This window comes from Microcebus murinus, chromosome 7, assembly GCF_040939455.1.
Source record: "Microcebus murinus isolate Inina chromosome 7, M.murinus_Inina_mat1.0, whole genome shotgun sequence".
In the NCBI taxonomy this organism is placed as follows: Eukaryota; Metazoa; Chordata; class Mammalia; order Primates; family Cheirogaleidae; genus Microcebus; species Microcebus murinus.
Window position 1 is genome coordinate 42,999,321 of NC_134110.1, and position 20,986 is coordinate 43,020,306.

At 41.4% G+C, this 20,986-nt stretch overlaps 1 protein-coding gene across 1 annotated transcript; it reads left to right on the forward strand.

Moving 5' to 3' along the window:
- Window positions 1-4,140: 4,140 nt before the first annotated feature.
- On the forward strand, window positions 4,141-17,550 carry C7H8orf76 (chromosome 7 C8orf76 homolog). Its single transcript, XM_012743326.2, has 6 exons — window positions 4,141-4,345; window positions 7,046-7,141; window positions 7,892-8,035; window positions 12,034-12,491; window positions 15,646-15,778; window positions 17,206-17,550. Exons 1-6 carry the CDS (start codon window positions 4,229-4,231, stop codon window positions 17,401-17,403), a joined length of 1,146 nt encoding a protein of 381 aa, XP_012598780.1. The 5' UTR covers window positions 4,141-4,228; the 3' UTR covers window positions 17,404-17,550.
- Window positions 17,551-20,986: the final 3,436 nt, after the last annotated feature.

Sequence of the window (20,986 nt, forward strand, 5' to 3'; positions counted from 1 at the left end):
CTCTTTATATATCCTGGCTGTCACAGCCTTATCAGATACAGACGCTCTTCAACTTATGATGGAGCTGCATTCTGATTTTAAGTTGAAAATATCATAAGTATGAAATATATTTAATTCCCTAAAAAACTCATCATAAAGTTGAACGATTATTAATCAAATTATTGTAAATCCAGATGCTCCTCAACTTACCATGGGGTTATGTCCCAATAAACCCATTATAAAGTTGAAAAATCATAAGTGGTTGACCATTTTTATATGATCTGCAAATACAGTTGATCCTCATTATTCATGGATTCTGTATATGCAAATTTGCCTACTCACTAAAATTTATTTGTAACTCAATACTCATGGCACTTTCTTGGTCATTCCTGCACATGTGCAGATGGCAAAAAATTTGAGTTGCTCAATATGCATATTCCCAGTTGAGAGCAACCAAAGCAATGCTCTACCTTTGTTTCATTTTTTTTAATTTGTTTTTTGAGACAGGGTTTGCTCTGTCACCCAGGCTGGAGTGCAGTGGTGTGATCATAGCTCACTGCAGCCTCAAACTCCTGGGCTCAAACAGTCCTCCTGCCTCAACCTATAGTACAGGTACATACCACCATGCCCAGATAACTTTTTTAATTTTTTGTAGAGACGGAGTCTCACTATGTTGCCCAGGCTGATCTCAAACTCCTGGCCTTAAGTAATCCTCCCACCTTGGCCTCCTGGAGTGCTGGTATTAAAGGTGTGAGCCACTGCACCCAGCCTATGCTCTGCCTTCTTATTTTAGTTCTCATAAAGAAGCATCCTTTTTGTAGTCTGTTTAGTGCCATGTTTTCCATATTTTTGTGATTTTTTTGCTTGTGATTTTACTGTTTAAAATGGTAGTGCTGAAGTGCTATCTAGTGTTCCTAAATTCTGGAGGGCTGTCATGTTCCTGATGGAGAAAATACATGTTAGATAAGCTTCATTCAGGCATGGGTTACAGTGCTTTGGGCCTTGAGCTCAATGTTAATGAATCAATAGTATCTATTTAATAAGATATCTTTAAACAGAAAAACACATAAACCATGGTTATGTATTGAACAATTGACGAAAATATTGTGATCAGGGACTCTCAGGACCCTAACCCTAGGAACATTTGTTCAGTATTTTATTTGCTAATTCAGTGTTTGTAGTGACTTTATAGAACATAATTACTGTAAATAATTAGAATTGACTATTTTTTCCCATTGTGTAGGTTGTATTTTCACTTCCTTGATAATGTCCTTTGATGCACAAAAAGTTTTAATTTTGCTGAAGTCCATTTTATCTATTTTTTCTTTTGTTGTTTGTGCTATTGGTGTCACATCTAAGAATCCATTGCCAAATTCAATGTCATAAAGATTTACCCCTATATTCTAAGAGTGTTATCATTTTAGCTTTTATATTTAGGTCATTAATCCATTTTGAGTTAATTTTTGTATATGGTGTGAGATAGGGGTCCACCTTCATTTTTTTGCATGTTGCAGTCCAGTTGTCTCAGCACTGTATGTTTAAGTAACTATTCTTTTCCCCACTGACTGGATTTGGTACCTTTGACACCAAAACTCAATTGGCTATATATGTGAAGGTTTATTTCTGGTCTCAATGCTATTCCATTGGTCTATATTTCTGTCCTTATGCCAGTACCACACTGTTTTAATTATTGTAGCTTTATAGTAATCACAGGCTGAGTAGGCCATGGTTGTGATGTATATAAGCAGGGCAGAGAAAGCCATTCTGCATAGACACACACAAAGAAGAAACGAGAATCTCCAAAGACCCAGGCAAAGGGGTCAGGCAAAGCCAGCTGATGACAGACTGGTTCTCCATATCTTCATGAAGCTCTGCCATTTTGTTGTTGGGGGATAGTTAACAACATGGAATTTTATGTCAGATAAAGGCGATTTTGAACTGACCTCTTTTATTTACCACCTGGGACTCTGGGCAAGTTACCTCTCAGATCCTACTCATCTGTAAAAAGAGGAATAATAATGTCTGATTCAGAGAGAGAGAGAGATTGTGAGAATAAAATAAAGTTAATAGGGTGCTCATAACACAACCTTGTAATAGATGCTAAATAAATGTTGGTTCCTACCCTCCCCCACTCACAGATAGGACATAAACATGTGACTTAAAACTGAGAAGTGCTGCCCTCTGCTCCTGCCATTTTCTGGTGCTTCTCCCTTTCATTCATCCACTTGCCCATCTATTTAATGGGCATTTATTGAGCTGCACTGGGCCAAGTCCTGTCTAGGGGCTGAGATTACAAGAGTAAAAAGGCAGCATCTCTAACTTCCAATAGTCCATAGTGTGCTAAATGCCACAGTGGATAGACAGAAGCATGGAGGGATTACAGAAAAGAAGAAGGAGGGCTGCCTGGAGGAGGTGGTGTTTACCTTGTGATGTGGAACTCAATCCAGTGCCTAATAAAAAATCAGATTTTTATAGATAAAAATTTATAGAAACATTTTTATTACATTATACAACTTTAGAATTCCAATTTACTCCCTAACACTAACACCTAGCATTTCTTAAGTGTATAAGGTAGCTTTAACAGTTCAGAGTGTAAAATGTCCTTCTGTTTTATTAGTCTGCTATTTTAAAATGGCATTATCTTGGGGCCTCTCCATCCAGTGAAACAGTGGTTTGCAACTGGAGACCCAGATCCTTGGTCCTCAATTGTGATAGGGTTCTTTAAGCTGTTTTCATTAATGCCAAAGGCCCAATGCTAATCACATTTATCTTTTCTCAGGCTTCCCAGGGTCCCTAACAGCTGCTTCATTGCTTTCAACTGGAATTCTAGTATAAGACACAGTGAGGCAATGCTGGTAGATTCAGGCTGGGTAGAAGCTTGAACTGGCAATTATATAGGATCTGGATTCCATTTTTTTAAAGGAAAATGAAGCAATAATCAACAAATACAGTTTTATTTTGTATACAAATCCTCCACAACTTTGGGGGGAAAATAACTGAAAAAGTCCTTAGTGGTAAAAAGGCAGGAAACCCCTGGGCCCAGGAATCCTGAGTCCACAGGGCAAAAAACGACCTTTACCCATAAGCACCCTAACACTTCCCAACTGGTTGGTTGTTGGGCCAGAAGGAGGCGAGACCTGGGAGTGAGGGGCGGTGAGGGTTCAGATGGGAAAACAAAAAAATATGTTTCAAAATGTATCTTCTATGGATGAATTCACTAGTGCTAACACCTGGAGGCTGGGGCATCTCCCACCCCAGGCTGTTGAATAAATGGGTTAGCTCTAGATTTTGGGTGTAAATAGCAGAGAGATTTTGGAAATATGGGGGAATGGATTAGGTTCCTGTAGGTGAGTTTCTGGAGTGAAAAATTGGGTTGAAGAAAGAACGATGAAGAAAAATGGTGAAAGAGGAATGGGTAAGAGTGAGGAGGAATAGAGCAAGGAAGACCTTTGTTTATTAGCTGCTGTGTAACATGGCACAGTAACATCGTGCTGTGCAATACTGGGCAGTATTTTGTCAACAATCTCTACTTTCTAGAGTCAAAAAATGACAGTCTTAGAATTCTGGGATTTGGTGTTTCTTTCCAGGTGGAATGAATGCCCCCTGATCGAGCCCTCACCCTGGCAAATTTCTGCCGACCGTTTTATAAATGCGTGAATGAGTGAAAGACTCTGGTCTTGTTCATGGTGGTGGTCTCTTCTCCGGAGACATGGGGAATACTGACTCATTTCTGTGTTTCCCAGCTCTTAGCCAGGTTAACAACAATCCCGAGCAAGTTACTTAACCTCTCCAAGCTCCAATATCTTTATTTGCAAAATGGGAATCATTGTGTCTTTCTCAAGGCGCTTGTTAGGCGAAAATAGAAAGCACAAAAAAAGTGATTAACATAATGCCAGGAATGCACAGCGTCTGAAAAAACGGTACTCGTGAGTTTTAAACAGCTACCCTGGGCCAGTGCTTTTTGATGAGTGCAGGTAAGAATCGCTCTGCTCATCTCCTGACACGGAGGAATCAAACCCTCTGCATTGGCGTTCGATTAGTTTGTGAGTCAGATAAAAGTCTTCCAAGACTCAACCAAGACTCTTCCCCACCATCAGCAACGGGCCACGACCCCGCGTGGCCCTTCCAAAGACTACAAGTCCCAGAATGCCGCGCTCCGGGCGCTGGTGGCTCCGCCCCTTCCGGGGGCCCGCACCCTGGCGAAGCTCTAGGTACCTCCTCCTTTCGTTGCCCCGGCCGTGGGCGCGCTATGGAGACCGGGTCCTGGTTGTTTGGCGGCGAGTTCGAGGACTCGGTGTTCGAGGAGAGGCCCGAGCGGCGTCCCGGACCCTCCGCGTCCTACTGCGCCAAGCGCTGCGAGCCGCAGGTGAGAGGCGGACCCCGGGCCTCGCCCTCCGCGGGTCCCCGGCCTTCCGCGCCTCAGACGCCCCACGCCCGCGCGACCCCAGCCTCCGGCTGGCTCGGGTACCTGCCGCCTTCCTGCTCTGACCTGTCCCCACGCAAACCTGCCCCGTCTTCCCTTCCACCCCGCGGGGGAAGCGGCGTCCCCGGACCCGTCCGGTGTCCGTGCGGGAGAATCCCCCGGTCGTCGGACTCCCACCCGGCGTGTGGTCGGCCTGGCCGCGGCTCGCTGCGCCCCCGCCCTGCAGTCTCCGGTAACCCTTTTGCCTTTGCTGACCCTGCTGCGGGCCGCCGGGGCCCTCCGGAATGCGCCCACCGCCCACTTCTCAAACCTTGGTGTCGTCTGTCCCCTAAACGGTGACGTCCTGCGAACTGGCCTGCCCCTTTCCGGTGAACTTCCCCTGCCCACACTAACCCTGTCTGATGGTCAGAGTCATTTACTTCTATCGATTTCTCTAGGCACATCTTAAATGACGCCTCCTCCAGGATGTCTTTTCTGATTCCCTCTTCCAACCAAATAGTTTTGTCTTTGGCCCGCTCCCGCCCTTTAGCCTCTGTTGAAAGCGCTCGTTAGTATTCTCGTCCAGTCCTTACGCAGAGCCCTCAAGTACAGCACAAGAGTAGGTTCTTAACTTGATGCCCTCTGCAGTGCCTCACAGTTGTTCATAGTAGAAGCCCTATAAGTATTCTTGAATTAGTAGAGTATTACTTTGTATTTCATGAGTGTAAAATAAATCTCATCTCACCAATCGTAACTAATATTTGTGGGAGACTGAAGTGTTCCAGGCACTGTGATGGGTTGGTTCCTTTATATGTACTGTCTCGTTTGTCCCTCACAATTGTACTTACAGATGCCAGGCGCTCAATAATTACTGAACTGTATTTTTGTTTTATTTCAGTTACATTTTCTTCCTACCACATGTGTTCTTTCAAAGTTACCTTCAGTGCTCCATCATGTAGATCAAAAACAGGACATGGGCTTGGGATGTCATGTGTTGGGGAATAAAAAAGCTCTAGTTATGAGATAGAACCCATGAATTTCAGTGTTGGCTTTACCAACTTGGCCTCTCAAGGTGTCAGTTCCTTATTTGTCTTTTGAAAAAAATAATACTTGCTGGCTCACGGGGTTATTGTGAGAGTGAAACGAGATATTGTATATGAAAATACTTTGTCAGATGTTCTGTTTTGTATACTTATAAAGTGAAATCTAAAAATCATTTGACTTTAGAATTTGTTTTCTGTATGAATATGAAAATATACTCTTCATAAATAAACTCAGAGACCTTATTCATGTCATGTTGGTTTCCCTCGGTGTAGAACTAGAAGTTTGGGTTAGAAGGTTTCTATTGTCCCTGCCTGTTCCTGTGCACTTCACCTCTTAGTTTCCACTCTTGGTCACAGCTCTTCTCTCCTTCCTCTTATGGGGGGAGGGTATTTGAAGGCATCCCTTGTCAGAATTCTTGCAGGCCTGCAGGTTATGAGAGAGAATAAAGTAATCATTTGAAAGCCAGTCTTGCTTGATTATTTCCTGGTAGGATAATGAAAATTTGATGGAAGTTTATAGGTATGCAGTTATCGTTCAAGAAGTTAGGATTGGCTAATCTAAAACAGTATGTGACTAGAGAGCAGTAGAGTACAAAGGAAAATTAGGGATTAAGTACATAGACTGTTGTTTTTCAGTACACCATGTATAAAGGAGCACAGAGAAACAGTGGTTCCCAGCTTTCTCCTGTGATGGATCAGGCTAAGGGGAAAAGCTAATTTTATGAGGATAACAAGGGGCATTGATACTCAGACAACTCTTTTAGAAATAGAACCAAGCAATTTTGATGTGATGGTGGAACAGTCACAAGGCTGTTTACGTTTGAATTAATAGCATTTAACTGGGGATAGACTTTATTCAGCCTTAATGTGTTTTACTGTGAGTAAAAGGGAGTATGAGAGACCTTTTTTAGAGCTGGAAAAAATGGTGTACTGGGTGCGTTTCTTCATACCTAGAGTTCTTTATTCAATAGTCTTACTTTATTTTGTATCCATAGGATTTAAATCAGTAAGAAAGCAAATAAAGTATCCCAACTGGGCATACTAAGAAAAGTCCTCAGACTTCTCTCCTACAGGTCTTAGAGATATTTCATTGTGTTGAAGCTCCCTTTCAGCCCTAATTTCTGTCTCCTTGTTTGATTAGATTCTATTTTTTTGCCTTTAGGCATTTTTATGTAGCACCACAATTGTAATTCTTCTTTCTTATGTCCTTTCAATAAAGAGTTGTCAGTCCCTATTTTATTCACCCTAAAATTTATCTATAAGAAAACACATCTCCTTTTGAAAAACCAGTGTGAACCTTGCTGGATAAATGTAGGTTCCCAGGCACTACAACCCTGTCTTGAAAATGCTGTAGGTAAAATCATACACTTGTGTACCTCTTTTTTAGAGAGGTATTATGCTATTAGTATTTTTATTACTTGTGATAATTTTAATAAAAACTGGACCATCATTAAAATTGTCATTATTCTTCGCCAAATGTATTCCCCAGAGTCTGATCCTGAAGAATTATGTCTTTTTTGAGGTCTAAGCATTTATATTATGGAAAATTATATCATACTTCTGAATATGAGGTGGAAAAGCACAGCTTCCCTCTGTAATGTGCTGTTTTCATGATTTGTAGTGGTTTTATGAAGAAACAGAGAGCAGTGATGATGTTGAAGCACTAACTATCAAGAAATTCAAAGGGGACCTGGCCTATAGACGACAAGAGTATCAGGTAGAATTCAACATATATAAGTTTGTGGTACTTGAAGTAGCCTCTTGTTTTATGAGTTACAGCATATGTAAATAACAGCGTACAAAGTTATGAGAGTGTTTTTGAAGATGATTTTAATCTTTTATGATGTGTACTTATAGTCTTAGACTCCCAAGTTGCTGTCCTTTTCTATGTGGCTGTAGAGAATTTGTTTTGTTTCCTGTAACTCCAGCAAAAAGATCCTTTGGGGGTTCTTGTAGGTCTGTTTCCCTAGGTTCTGTATGTCATTACGTGGGAACCTCCAGAACAGATATTTTACAGTGCCACAGGCGCAAAGCACCCGAAAATGTGTAAGAAAAGGGAGGAACTAACAATTAGATGTCAGGTTGCTATATATTATGTATATAACATATGTATATATCTCATTTCATCTTCATGAGAATCCTGTTGTTATTTTGCTGATGAAAATGTTATACAGCAGGTTAGTGGCAAAGCCTGGGATATTTGGCTCCAGAATGCTTTTTCTGTTATACCATAATGCTTTCCATGGTGGTAGTGGCTATATTCTCCAGCCATTCTTTCTCTACCTTTTAGGAAAATAAGACTGACTAGAATACTCAAGTCTTCTTTAGTTCATTGTGGGGTCAGTTAGAACATTACCTTCCACCTAGGAAAAAATCATCCCTGTACTGAATCCTTTTTTCTATTATGTTTTTCACCTTTCTTTTCTGCTCTTCCTTTCATGTCCTTTGTTTAACAAATAATTTCCAGAAAGCACTTCAGGAGTATTCCAGTATCTCTGAAAAATTGTCCTCTACAAATTTTGCCATGAAAAGGGATGTCCAGGAAGGTCAGGCTCGGTGTCTGGCTCACCTAGGAAGGCACATGGAAGCGCTGGAGATTGCTACGAACTTGGTGAGTGGTTCCATTGCTCTTTTCACAGATGTTTTTATACCAGGGGCAATTGAATAGTTTATTTTCTAAATGCAAAACAAACTTCTTGGTAGTAGCAAAATCTATGGGTTTGGATAAGCAGAAGAAAATTGTCAGTAGTGTAAGAACTTTATTATGATGAACAGTTTGGAGCTCTAAACAATCATTTTCTTGTACTGTTTTCCTTGTGTTATGCTCAAAATTCTTTATTGCCTAAAAATCTCATTTGCAGAGATTTTTCTCTTGTTAGGAGTAAATACTCAGTGGGCAAGGATTATGAGTGATCTGTTTTCTTCATTAGATTTTTTTAAAACTGTATTTTCCAAAATTTCTACAGTGAGCATATATTTTTTAAGCAGGAAAAAGTTACAAAAGATGACTAATACTCATGACAAGCTTAATAGTCCTTTTTATTTATAAGTGGAGTTTGCAGAATTTTTTAAGGGATAAAGAAAGGTAGTTCATTGCAATTCTAGTCTCTGCTTGTTTTTCTTTTTAGGTTAAGACATTTATGGTTTACTTGTATTGATTTTTGTGTAAATTTTATATGGGAATTAGTCTAAATCAACCAATCCTGGTTTATGGTGACCAGTTTTCTTCCTCACAGGGAATTAATGAGGCCCTGTGGCACTGATTTTGAACCCTGTGGATGTAGCTGACCAGAGGTCAGCCCAAAGTATGCAAGCAATTGAGCTGTCATCCTCCATCTCATTAACTAAGAGAAATCCCTGAGCTTTGCTTGCCCAGGGGTTCACTGCATAGGGCCTCAGCCTCTTACAGTGTGAGGAAACCTTGGTGGTAATTATCTTAAGAACATGAAAAACAGCTGTGTTTTGTTCTTTCTCTTCCATTCTCTACTAATTGTGGGTTAATTCATAAGCTGGAAGATGATCGCTTTGTTAAGGAAGTGTTGGCATGAACAGTGAACTCAGTGGAATTTAATCGTGTTCATTCCCAGTCTTCCTGATCTGCAAGTTAACAGTGCTTTTGGCCCTTTTAGTACCTTTTTCTAGACTTGATTACTTTTCTGTTTTCCCATCACCTCTCTTTGTAGCATCTTTTGCATGTCCCCGTTATGTTTCATCCTCTTTGCCTTGATTGTCAAAGGTGGTGGCAGCTACATTTGTGGCAAGGGCTGTGTTTGCTCTGGTTCCTTGTAGCTCAGTAAATCGCTGTTTCTGTGGCTGAGAAAAGGATCTGTTGTCAGTCAGATGCCAGAGCTTGGGATGTGACCGGGCAGGAGGGACACCAGACCTTCAACACCATGTCAAGACTTTCAAAACTGCTCATCAGGCACCCTGTTGGGGAGAGAGTGCTGGGATGGAAAATAGACAGTAGCCTCGTGGGTCTCACCTCTTTTTCTCAGTCTCTTGCACATTATCTCAGTGAACCCTGCCTGTTTGCTCGGTTTTCTTACTTCCTGTTAACTCATGTTTTATTTTGTTTTTTAAATTTCATCCCTATTTGAGGACCCTCTTGTTTAGCTCTGGGCCATGTCTGTTTTTTTATTGTAATGGTTATTTTCCCCTCACATTCTGAAGGAGGACTGGTTGGTTTGTAACATTGAATAAAATAGACAGCAAGTCTTGGAGTGCCCATCAGGCTATGAACATTTTATGCTCACAACATCTGTTGAAGTTCACCTCTCTTCTTAGTGATGTGTAGATAAAATTTATGATAGGATGATAGGACTTATTTTTATTTATTTATTTATTTTTTTGAGACAGAGTTTCACTGTGTTGCCCAGGCTAGAATGCCGTGGCATCAGCCTAGCTCACAGCAACCTGAAACTCCTGGGCTTAGGCAATCCTCCTGCCTCAGCCTCCTGAACAGCTGGGACTACAGGCATGCACAATCATGCCCAACTAATTTTTTCTATATATACTTTTAATTGTCCAGCTAATTTCTTTCTATTTTTTTAGTAGAGACGGGGTCTCCCTCTTGCTTAAGCTGGTCTTGAACTCCTGAGCGCAAACGAGCCGCCGACCTCGGCTTCCCAGAGTGCTAGGATTACAGGTGTGAGCCACCGCGCCCTGCCAGGACTTATTTCTTAAATAATCAGAACATTTTCCTACAGTGGGTGGTGTGCTTACATGATAAACTGTGGTAAGACAGTGTCTTTCTGGTAGTGGATGACTCTCATTTATCCACTTACACATTTATTTCGGTCCCACCATTTCCCTGATTCTGGGTTTGGTACTGAGAAGACAAAGAAACAATATCCATATCCTGCACATACAGTGCTCACCTAGTGTCAGGTGGGTTAGCCAGCTAACGGGTCAGCTATTCTGAAGTACCCTTTATTCTGTGGCTTCCAGTGTAACTGACTGTAGTTCTGCCTCTTACTAGCTGTGTGAACCCTGGCAAGTTATCTAACTTCTCTGTGAGTCCACTGCCTCATCTATAAGATGGGGATAATGATAGAATCTATTTTAAAGGATTGTCATGAGGATTAACTGAGTAAAACACTTAGTGCCTGGCACTCAATAAATGTTAACTGTCATCATCATCATTTTATTACAGAAGTTGTAGTATTCTAGAAAATCCCTCAAACTCATTTAAACAGAATTTAATTTCCAGAGGGGAGTTTACTAATCATGCTGTCAAAATCCTGGTATCAAAATCATGTTAACAACCTCCACTCTAACACACATTTGCTTTCTCAGTATGAAAATGTCTTGAATATTATAAAGTACTATAGACTGGTTACACAAGAAAGGTAGCATTGCTTACAGGTATAGTCTATACATGTTGCTTTCCTTATTATAAATAAAAGGCAGGATTTGCCTTTAGAAGAGTCATTACTCAACAGTTATTAACATCTACTGTGGCCAAGGAGCTTCTGTACTAGTAATTCAGCATTGAACAAAAGCTCTTACGGAGCTTATTGGTCTGTTGGGAAGGATAGACATTAAACAATAGCAATGATAAAACAAGATACGTTCTGTCTTTGAGGGGGTATGGTATCACCAAGTAAGTTGCATGGGTCTTTATTTCATATCTTTTCTCTCAACATAGGAGTATTTGGAGCTTCCCACAGGCTTTTACTTACTGGTCTGCCAGTGTCTTTGGGCTGTATACTGGGTAGTTTTGCTCCTATTTCATGCTCAGTGTAATTCTGTGCGGGAGCTTGATCTGGATGCTGGCAGGCCAGGCTTTCCTTAGACTTTACATCAACTTACAGATAATTTTAGTCTGCCATCTGCTCTCTACAAACTTTAACTTAGAAAAAGCAGGCCTGTTTTTCCTAACCTAGAGGGCATTTGCCATCTGGCAGGTTAGGCAAGAGGTGGTGGCTCTGGTTAAGGAGACTTGAAAAGGATTTTCTGATGAGAAGGAAACCAAACAACCCCCTTTGGCCAAAAATAATTGGCCTTGGTAATAGTTGCCAGGGAAAGCATTTGGATTCAATTATGATGCATCATGAAGCACTGAGAGCTTCAGGGCTATCCTGTTTTAAGATGTTTAAGCCAAATAAAATTTGGAAGTGGAGTTTGTTCAAATCCTCAAGGAAATTACCATTTGAATTTTTAAAAAGCCTCAAATATTACAATGGAACCATTAGGCCAGGGCCTAAGAAAATTGGCCTGCATCTTTTAGCTATCTGGCTGAAGACAGTAAAGATTATTATACAAGTTGGAAATAAACTGATGTTTATTATTTTTGGTGCTGAACATTTGTCAGGCCACTATCACATGAATTGTTATGATATTAGGATGTATGGGAATGGCTGGTGACTATTTTGCTAGGTAGTATATATTTCTTTAGGTTTACAGTTTCAAACATGAGATCTATTGAAATATATTTATTTCACTCTACTTATAAAGCTAATGAAAGGTACTTCTGATTTATAACATGTAACTTGGGTTTTTAGACATCCTCATTTTTATGGAAAATACTTTGCAGTTTAAAGTTTATTTTTTGCAGCCAACTGATCTTTGACAACAGTTTTAAGTTTTTAACCTTTTTTTTCTCCTTAGGAAAATAAAGCAACCAACACAGACCACTTAACCACTGTGCTCTACCTCCAGTTTGCCATTTGTTCAGGTTTGCAGAACTTAGAGAAAACAATTTTCTGCCTGCAAAAACTGATTTCTTTGCATCCTTTTAATCCTTGGAACTGGGGCAAATTGGCAGAAGCTTACCTCAATCTGGGGCCAACTCTTTCAGCAGTGTTTGCGTCATCTCAGAAACAGAACAGTTTCACCTCAAGTGACAAAACTATCAAATCCTCCTTTCCACACTCAGAAAAAGACTGCTTGTTGTGTTTCTCTGAAACCTTGCCTGAGAGCTCTGTGTTTCCTGTGGAAGCAAGTAGCAGTAATAGCCAGAGAAATGAGAAAGCTCTTAAAAATATCCAAGCCTGTATGGCAGAAAAGAGAGAAGCAGTGATGATGGAGACTCAGATGAAAGCATGTGCCTCTTTTATACGAACCAGGTAAGCTAAGAGTGGATTAAACAACACATGGTAATAAGCTCAGAGTGAAGGTTTTATTTTTCTAATTTTAAACTTCAAAAACTTCTAGGCTAGACACTTGGTATTTTTGAATTTTTCCTACAGTCTAGACAGAATCCTTGGAACATGTGTTGGTTCAGTATGTAAGATTTGGAAACAAAACTACATTTGTTCAAGAATACAACCTGTGTCATTGCTTAAGATGGAATGTTAGAATTAGAAAACATTAAAATATTAGGAAAATAAAATTAAATGTATAAAACATTGAAAAAGGGAGAAGAGATATTTTAAAGAAGGAATTGTTCACTCATATTCCACAGAAATCTTCTAAACAAGAAAATCTGTTCTTGTGTTTGAATTGCTGATAATGGGACTAAGTGAAGCTTAATTATTCTATAGAGAATTCCCATGGTTTGTCCTTAGGGACTCCTCCGAGTGCTTTATATCCTAAAAGCATAAGAGTCTGATGGAAGCTTGGGGGGAATATACTTGACCAGTTCTGTAATTTATGAGAGAAGCAGCAGGCTCATGTCTCAAATGATACTAGAGAACATACAGTTGTCATTTTTTTTTTTTAATCTGGAGAATTCAAGAAAAACTAAAGTGAGGCTTACCAAGAAGTTGCGTTTATTTGGTGAATTTAAAATGTATTCAGTAGATGCTTATTTACCATTGACTGTGTCACCTTAATTCAGAAGCACATTGAGTAATAGCTGCATGCCAGGCACGTGCTTAGTGCTAGAATCATAAAGATGTTTTAAAAAGCAGTTTCTTTCCTCGTGATGCTCACTATATTGGGGAAAATGTATGTCTGGTGACTGGCAGCACAGGTGCTACGGAGACCAACATAAGGGAGCTGTTGGTGTGGCAGAAAGAAGGAAGCCCTTACACAGGGGGTGATGCTTCTGCTAAATGTAGGAACACTTGTCAGTTGCCCAGAGAAACTGACTAGGTAAAGAGAAAGCACAACCCAAAGGGGCAGAAGCTCCAGGGTAGAGCAGTATTGTCCCGTAGTCTGGTGGCAAGAGCAGCATTGGTGTGGGAGCTTGAGGTAGGCCGATGTTGATATTGGGTGAATGAGTTTGGACTCTTCCGCTTGCCAGCTGGCTGACCTTACACAAATCTCTAGTTTCCTCATCTTGATAGATAGAGAAATGTGGAAAGTGTCTGTTTTCTGGGATTGTAGAATTAATGTATCTAAAGTAATTCTTATACTGCACAGTACATATAGCAGGCACTTGGTAGATGGTGGCTAGTAGTACTTTTATCGTTTTTTATTTTATTTTTTGCACAAGATATTAGATTTCATCTTAAAGGGTTTGATCCTTGTACTGAAGGCCTGAAGAGTATTTGAAGTTTTAAAATATTAGAATATGTGATAAGAGCTGTGATTTAGAGACCACTCTGATGGCTGAGATGATGGATTATAAGGAAGAGTTTGCAGCTATGCTGCACACGACTTCAAACTACGTTTGAAGTCTCTTGAAGACGTGAATATAGAAGCTGTGCGCTAATTGGTGGAAGGTGATGAGGGCCTGACCTAGGATAGTACAGTGGTAATAAGAAGAAATAGATGTCACTCTAGGATGGGACAGATGGGACTTGGTGACCAGTTGAGTGTGTGGGAAGGATGGGGGTGAGGAGAACAGAGGCATCTCTGAAGATGGGTATGCAGGTGGATGGTGGTGCCTTTCACTGAGATAGGACACATGGGAGGACAAGCGTGCAGATTTAGGGTAGAAGGTAATGACTTTAGGCTTGAAATAGTGAGATTCAGGTGCCTGTGGGACATCCAGTGAGAGTTCCTCATTAGGAAGTAGGAGTCAAGCTCAGAAGAAGGGAGCAAGAGATTTAGAAGAATCAAGAAAGAGGTCAGTCATCACAGTGGGAAGTCAGGTAGGATCAGTTCTGAGGAGAGTGAAAACTAGGAGGTTATTTGTGCAAGCAAATGGTTTTTTTTACCTGTGAAGTAGGTTATGCCCCTTTATAAAATTCCAGTGGCTTCCCATCACACTTATATCAATACCACATTTCTTTCCATGGCCTGCAAGGTTTTATTTGAATTGGTCCTGCCTTTTTGTTTTTTACCTCATTTATTACAGTTTTTTCTCCCTGGCTATGTGCCAGCCACAGCAATCTTAATGATTCTCAAACATGTCAAGCTAGTTCTTGTGTCAGGGCCACCTCCTCCCTGGCCACATCCTTTGCCCAGATGTTCTCCCAGCTGGCTCGTCATCAGTTAGGTCATAACGTGAATGGGATCTTGGGGAAGCCTTCCTGCACTGCCCTATCTGAAGGAGACACTGCATCTACCCTGTCTTGGATTTTTTTTTTCATGGCACTTGTCACTATCTGAAATTACTTATTTGCAGTCTTCCTCCTCCCATCCCATGAGGCAGGTACCTAACTGTTGCTCACCAACATCTCTCAGTGCCTAGAGTAGTGGCTGGTACATTCCTCAGTATATGGAATAAGCAAATAGGAAAGGAAGTGCTCCTCGGCCTAGCAGTAGGGACCAGTGAGGCCTGAGGGAAATTGAAAAAACCTGCACATTCAATATTTTAAAAAGCAATGGGGAGTCAAGTGAGGAGGACACCAGGTTATGATCATGATGGGGAGGTTAGTAGTAAGGCAGTAGTCAGCAGAGGGCCATCAAAGATTTGGCCCTGTCTTGGATAATGGAAGGCTGTTAGTGAAACTAATTAGTCCTTGAGGTTACTTTGCTGAGGGGTCAGGGAGATGGGAGTGTCGGAGAACACTGACTTAAGAGAACAGATCCGGAATGCTTGTGTGGGAGGAGTCTTTGATCGGGAGACTTGTTCTTGTCACTCCGAATTAGTTACCCTTTCAATCACTTGGCTTCCACCGGAAGCTCTTTTGAGGTGTTGCTCCGTAAAGATTTCTTTGAGAAGTATTGGTCTATTAATTGTAGAGAAGATGAATCTCCAGGGTAAAGTTGGGCAATTTATTCAGAGTAAGAAGCCTCAGAGATTCAAATGATAGTTTAAGGGAAGGTGGGTACCTTCTTTTTAGCCTAGTAGGATTCACATCCTACTGAACGGCTGGGCTCTGTGAACATTTCCTCCCTGCTTTCCTTTAAGCGGAGCCTACACATTAGGACTGTTCGGTTTTTCAGGCTTTTGCTTCAGCTTACCCAACCTCAGCAGATGTCGTTTGCTTTGGAGAGGAACTTAAGGACTCAGCAGGAAATTGAAGATAGAATGAAAGGGTTCAGCTTCAAAGAAGACACTTTGCTGCTGATAGCTGAGGTGAGTGTATCCCCTTGGGTTTATGTGAAACAAGGCATCATAAATATTTTTCCTTGCTCCGATACCATTTTTTAAAAAATAGGGCCACATCTCATCGACTGCAGGACTTCTCTGTCTCTCCTTTATGAGCCTTTTGACCACTTAGCAGTCACCAAAACAGCCTCTTTATATCATTCTCCTGTAGCAGGCTCAACTGCAGGGGCCCTGTTTCATCTGTTGTCGGTGCTTATTCGCATCTGCCTGCCTGAACATCATAAATGCCCAATAATTGTTTGTTTCAGTGCTGAGTGAACTAGTTGATTGCATTTTCACATTTGTGCAACAGTTTTGTGTATTTTTTTTCCTCCATTCATCATTAACAGCTTGTGAAGATAGGTAGAGCTGGAGTTGGGGCTCGCAGAGGGTGTGACTTGTCCGAGGTCAGATTTCCAGTGGCACAGCTGGCCTGGAGCTTGTGTTTGCTAGCTGCAAGTCCATTTTCTTTCTGCTTCATTCATTGAGTGTACTTCTAAGCATTATAATTTGAGATTTCATGAACATATTGGATCTCTGGGTTTGCAGGAATCTTAGAGATCATCTAGTCCAAATCTATATGTGACTTAAATTCCTCTACAACATCCCCACTAGATGGCCACATAATCTTTCATGCTAGATGGTATGAAATGATTTGGAACTTAATTTTAGTTCACTGTCATTACCAAAGGTGGAGGTGATTATTTATTGGGTCCTGGTACAAGCTTTCTACAACCTAACTTTGTGATGTCTTATCAAAGAGAAACCAACCCAGAATCTTGAGATAGGATCCTGTGTTCCTCTAGGCCTGGTGGTGACCAGTAGGGAGCAGTATTGTGCCTTCATTGGGTAAACTCACTCCTTAAGTCCCCAAGATTGCTTTGGTTATAGAGGGATTGGAGTCTCTTAAGGATCAGGAAAGGGTGGGTACACCTGCTTGTTGCTTGATTGTTTGCTGCCTTTGACTTCTTTGGAAAACTTATAGGAGACAGGATCTGTGCCTCCCACGCAGCAGCAGTTATATTCTTCCCAGACTCTGCCCCATCCTTTTCAGCCATTTACAGGAGGGAGAATCACTTGCTGTTGCATTTTCACCAACAGAATATGCTCTTTGATAGAAAAAGGTTGACTTAGTAGTCCAAGTAGGCCAAATATTACTGTTGTCTCATTAGTACTTACATTAGTTCCCTTGGGGAGGATGAGAGTAGAAATATGGGATATTTTAAATATGTCATCCTTGGATAACTACTTCTAAACAGACATCTTTTCAGTATGTTGGAAATGTCTCCTGGCTGCCAAAGTATTTTCTGCTCTTGTCTGAAAGCCTTTATAGTTGATAAACAACATAGTCTTCCATCCCATATCTGCTGCCTCTTTAATGGGACAGTTTTGTTTTATTTTTTCTCCTGCTACAGGTTATGGGAGAAGATATCATCCCAGAAAAAATAAAAGATGAAGTTCACTCAGAGGTGAAGTGTGTTGGCTCAGCAGCCCTGACTGCTTTGGTGACTGCATCCTCAGAAGAATTTGAAGACAAGTGGTTCAGAAAGATCAAAGACCATTTCTGTCCCTTTGAAAATCAGTTCCATACAGAGATACAAATCTTGGCTTAGTGGTCCATTTAAAAACAAAACAAAAAACATTTTGCCCTGTATTAATTGTTCTTGTTTACTTCAGATGGGATCCACTGCTAATCACAGAATATAATGAATTAAAAATGATTATTTATGTTTTATAAAAATGGCTTCTCTCCCAGATTATTTATACTGTGTTCCTTTATTTTTTTTCTTTTTAGATTTTTGCTGTCTTCTTATAAGTACTGAGTCTTAGGCCTACTACCCCTTTAGAAGATATCTGCTGGGAAAGTGTATAAAGTACACTTTTAGATCTGTGGTCTTTTAAAAACAGTTAATATATCATAGCCAGCAGTGTAAGAATCCACATTGTTTAGGTAAATTCATCAGGAATGACCAAGAATGTTGAAATGTGAGAACTGTTTCTAAGAACAGTATGTCAGGCACTGCAGAGGATCTGAGATCTTACCCTACTTGTAAGCTAACAGGTTAGCCTGCCACAGTTTCATGGATGCTGGCAGAACACAGGAGACTCCTGGGTCAGAGACAAAGGATTTTATTACTAATGGCCTAGCAGGCAATATAAGCTTCAGCATATTTGTATCAGTTCCTCTTGCCTCCAAGTCCCGGTGGGGCAACACATGTGGGGACAGGTGAATGCATACATTCACATATAGTGAAAGTGCATTACTCTCTCCTGTGATGCATGTGCAGTGGGTAGCGTTATAGAAGAGGAACCCTGTGTTTAGGAAACTGGAATTTTTTATGATGGGCAGTAAGCATGGTTGCCCTTGGCTCCAGAGGGAGACACTGTCTCCTCTGTAAGGCTGTTTGCTATGCAAACATCCTTGGAAAGATGGTCTGGAACAAAGAGCATTGAGTGCGTTGCTCATGAGACACGAGAGACTCACAGTGTGTCTCTCAGTGTGGTGATCATCCTGTCCTTTCAGCCACACAAGTTACAATTGCAGTCTAACATCATCTTCACATATAAAGGGCCATTACCTTGGTGAATTATCTGGGATGGAAGAGCTACCTTACAAGAGGAATTTAATAATAAACCAAAAACTTATCAAATGTTGTCCTGCATAGCTTTAACCTGTTCTTAGCAGAGAGAAGAAAATTCCAGCTGTGGGCAAAAAGGTGCAGTCATTAGGGTATCCCTTTGACACTCTTCCTGTTCACTCATCTTCCCTGTACCCTTCCCAAAACAGGCAAGGACCGATCTTGCTTATATTTTAAACTAGTCTTTGATCAGCAGTTGCATGTTTAGTTTTCCATCTCTAATGTGAAACAAAAGACATTGTATAATTAACAGACATTTAAATTCAGGGACCATTAAAAATGGAAATCCTTCAACAGCTCCCCATTGCCCTCCATTCAGCCATTAGCCATCATTTGTTGAACTGTTATGTGTCAAGCATTGTATAGTTGCCAGGAGACAGGTTATCATGGGGTTGGTGGTCTAGGTGTGGATTGCCCTCAGGATAGGGGCATAAGCTCTAGGGTGGCTTGCCAAGCTCTTTATGGTGTAGCTCTGGCTACCTGGAGCTCCAGCCTTCACTGCTCTTTGCCTTTAAGTGGACCATGGCTTTCACCTGGGATACCCCCCCATCAGATGGCTAATTCGCATTCACCTTTTATGTCTGACTTAGATTAACTTCCCAGAAGTCACCCTGATCCCCCAGTGGTCATGGTTTCCATTTTTGTTACTCCCATCCTGGCTCTTGTTACTCTGTTGTTTTCCATGTTTGCCTGATGATTTCCCATGGTAGACTCTAACTTTTGTAAAGTCAAGGACTATGACTATTTTGTATTTGTATCCCTTGAATACCTGGCGTCTCACTAAATAGTTGTTGAAAAGAATTGCTAAATTAATTGGCTGATGTGTTGAGGCAGTCCCAGCATCCTGCCTGTTTCTCTGCCTGTAGTGAAACCTCTTCCTCCCATCCGTCTAGGCTTCTAGAATTGCCTCCTTTCTCTCCTAACCCCTCTGGGCTTCCAGTATCCATCCCAGCCCCCTTGCCAACTTTGCCCATGCTTTGAGCTTCTAGTCCTCTGGCTTTCTTCCCAGACCTGCCGTCTACACCATCCTGATTGCCTGAATGGTCTACATGATCTGTTCTCACTCCCACCCCACTTGCCTTCCTGGCAGTGGCTTGTCGATGCAGGTGAGCACCCAGCCTCTGAACTCTCACGCCTTGGATGCAATGAAGGGCGGGAAACAGCACCCAGGAAGACTGGGCACCTCTGGTTTCATCACACAAAAGTCATCATGATCATTTCCAGCACAGATGGTGAGGGTAATGAATTGAGCAATAATTATGCTAAAGAAGAATCTTCAGGCCTGCCTATTCAGATACCACCCTCTTGTCAGTGAGTGAGTCACTCGGAAGGTGAGCAAATGTGTGCCACAGATGTGACTGTCTCCTGGTGGGGCTAAGACCAAATGGCAATTCCTTACCTCTTACACTCTCAAATGGTCTGTTTTCAATAGACAGTAGCGTTTTTTTAAATTCCTTTTTTTAATGGTTTGGTCATTTATGTATTCATTTCATAAATAATAATCACATGCATCCGTACTGTAAGGCACTGTGTTAGTAGTGACAATAGGCTTTAACGGGAAATCTATGCTGGGTACTTGAGCTATCAAGAGTCTTTGGTCTTACATTCTCACACCCGTGTCATCACTCTGGAGCCAGAGGGATCTTAAAAGGATCATTCTCAATGTCCTTTGTGAGGCATTACATGGTCCGGCCTTGGCTCACTCTAGCCCAAGTCTCTCTGCTCCCTTTGGTTCCGTACCTGCACTGGCTTTCTCATGTTCCTGGACTCCTCAAGCTTGCCCTCGCTCAAGCCCTTTGCCCATCCAATTACCTTGACTTGGAACATGCTCTCCTGCAATTCCTCAGCCCAGCCATAAACTGCCCCTTCCTATGGATCTCAGCTCAAAGGTCATTCTCAGACAAGATGCTCCTGATCCCCAAACTTGCCCAGGCCCCATTTCAAATGTTGTCACAGTGCCCTGTGCTTTTTGGAGTTGTGATCACATAATTCATTGTAGATTCTTCCTTGCCAGATCATAAGCTGCAGGATGGTGTCTCTGGTTTGCTTCTGTGGTGGAGCTGAGCTTCATGCACATGCCATGGCTCCTTTCATTGCTGCCTGCCTGGAGCCTCAGGGCCTCTCAGAGGCTTCCTGAAGTGCGGTGAGCCAGAAACTTGGGCCCATCCCTGCAGAGCCCCGTGCCCGCCTACACAGTACTGCAGTTCAAAAGAGAGGTGCTTCATTTTAGGAAAACTTGGGGTGATAATCTCTACAAAGCAAATCCAAGGCCACCATTTACCAAAAGATTGTCTAAATAGCAGCCTTCTTGTGCTTTTGAAATTTAATCTATAAAAGTAGTCTACACCATGCTTTCCAGGGTCTTAATTTAAAAAAAAAGAAAGAAAAAGAAAAAAAGAAAAACAAGCAAGCAAACAGAGAAGGATATACAAAAAACCCCAAGATCTGATGGTGTGGCTGCACATGCAGTCGAATCAGACACAGTCATGCATGCACACACTTTCTCTGTGCCTGGCCTTGTCCCCTTGCTAAGGCCTTAGCGTTTTGGAACTTGGCT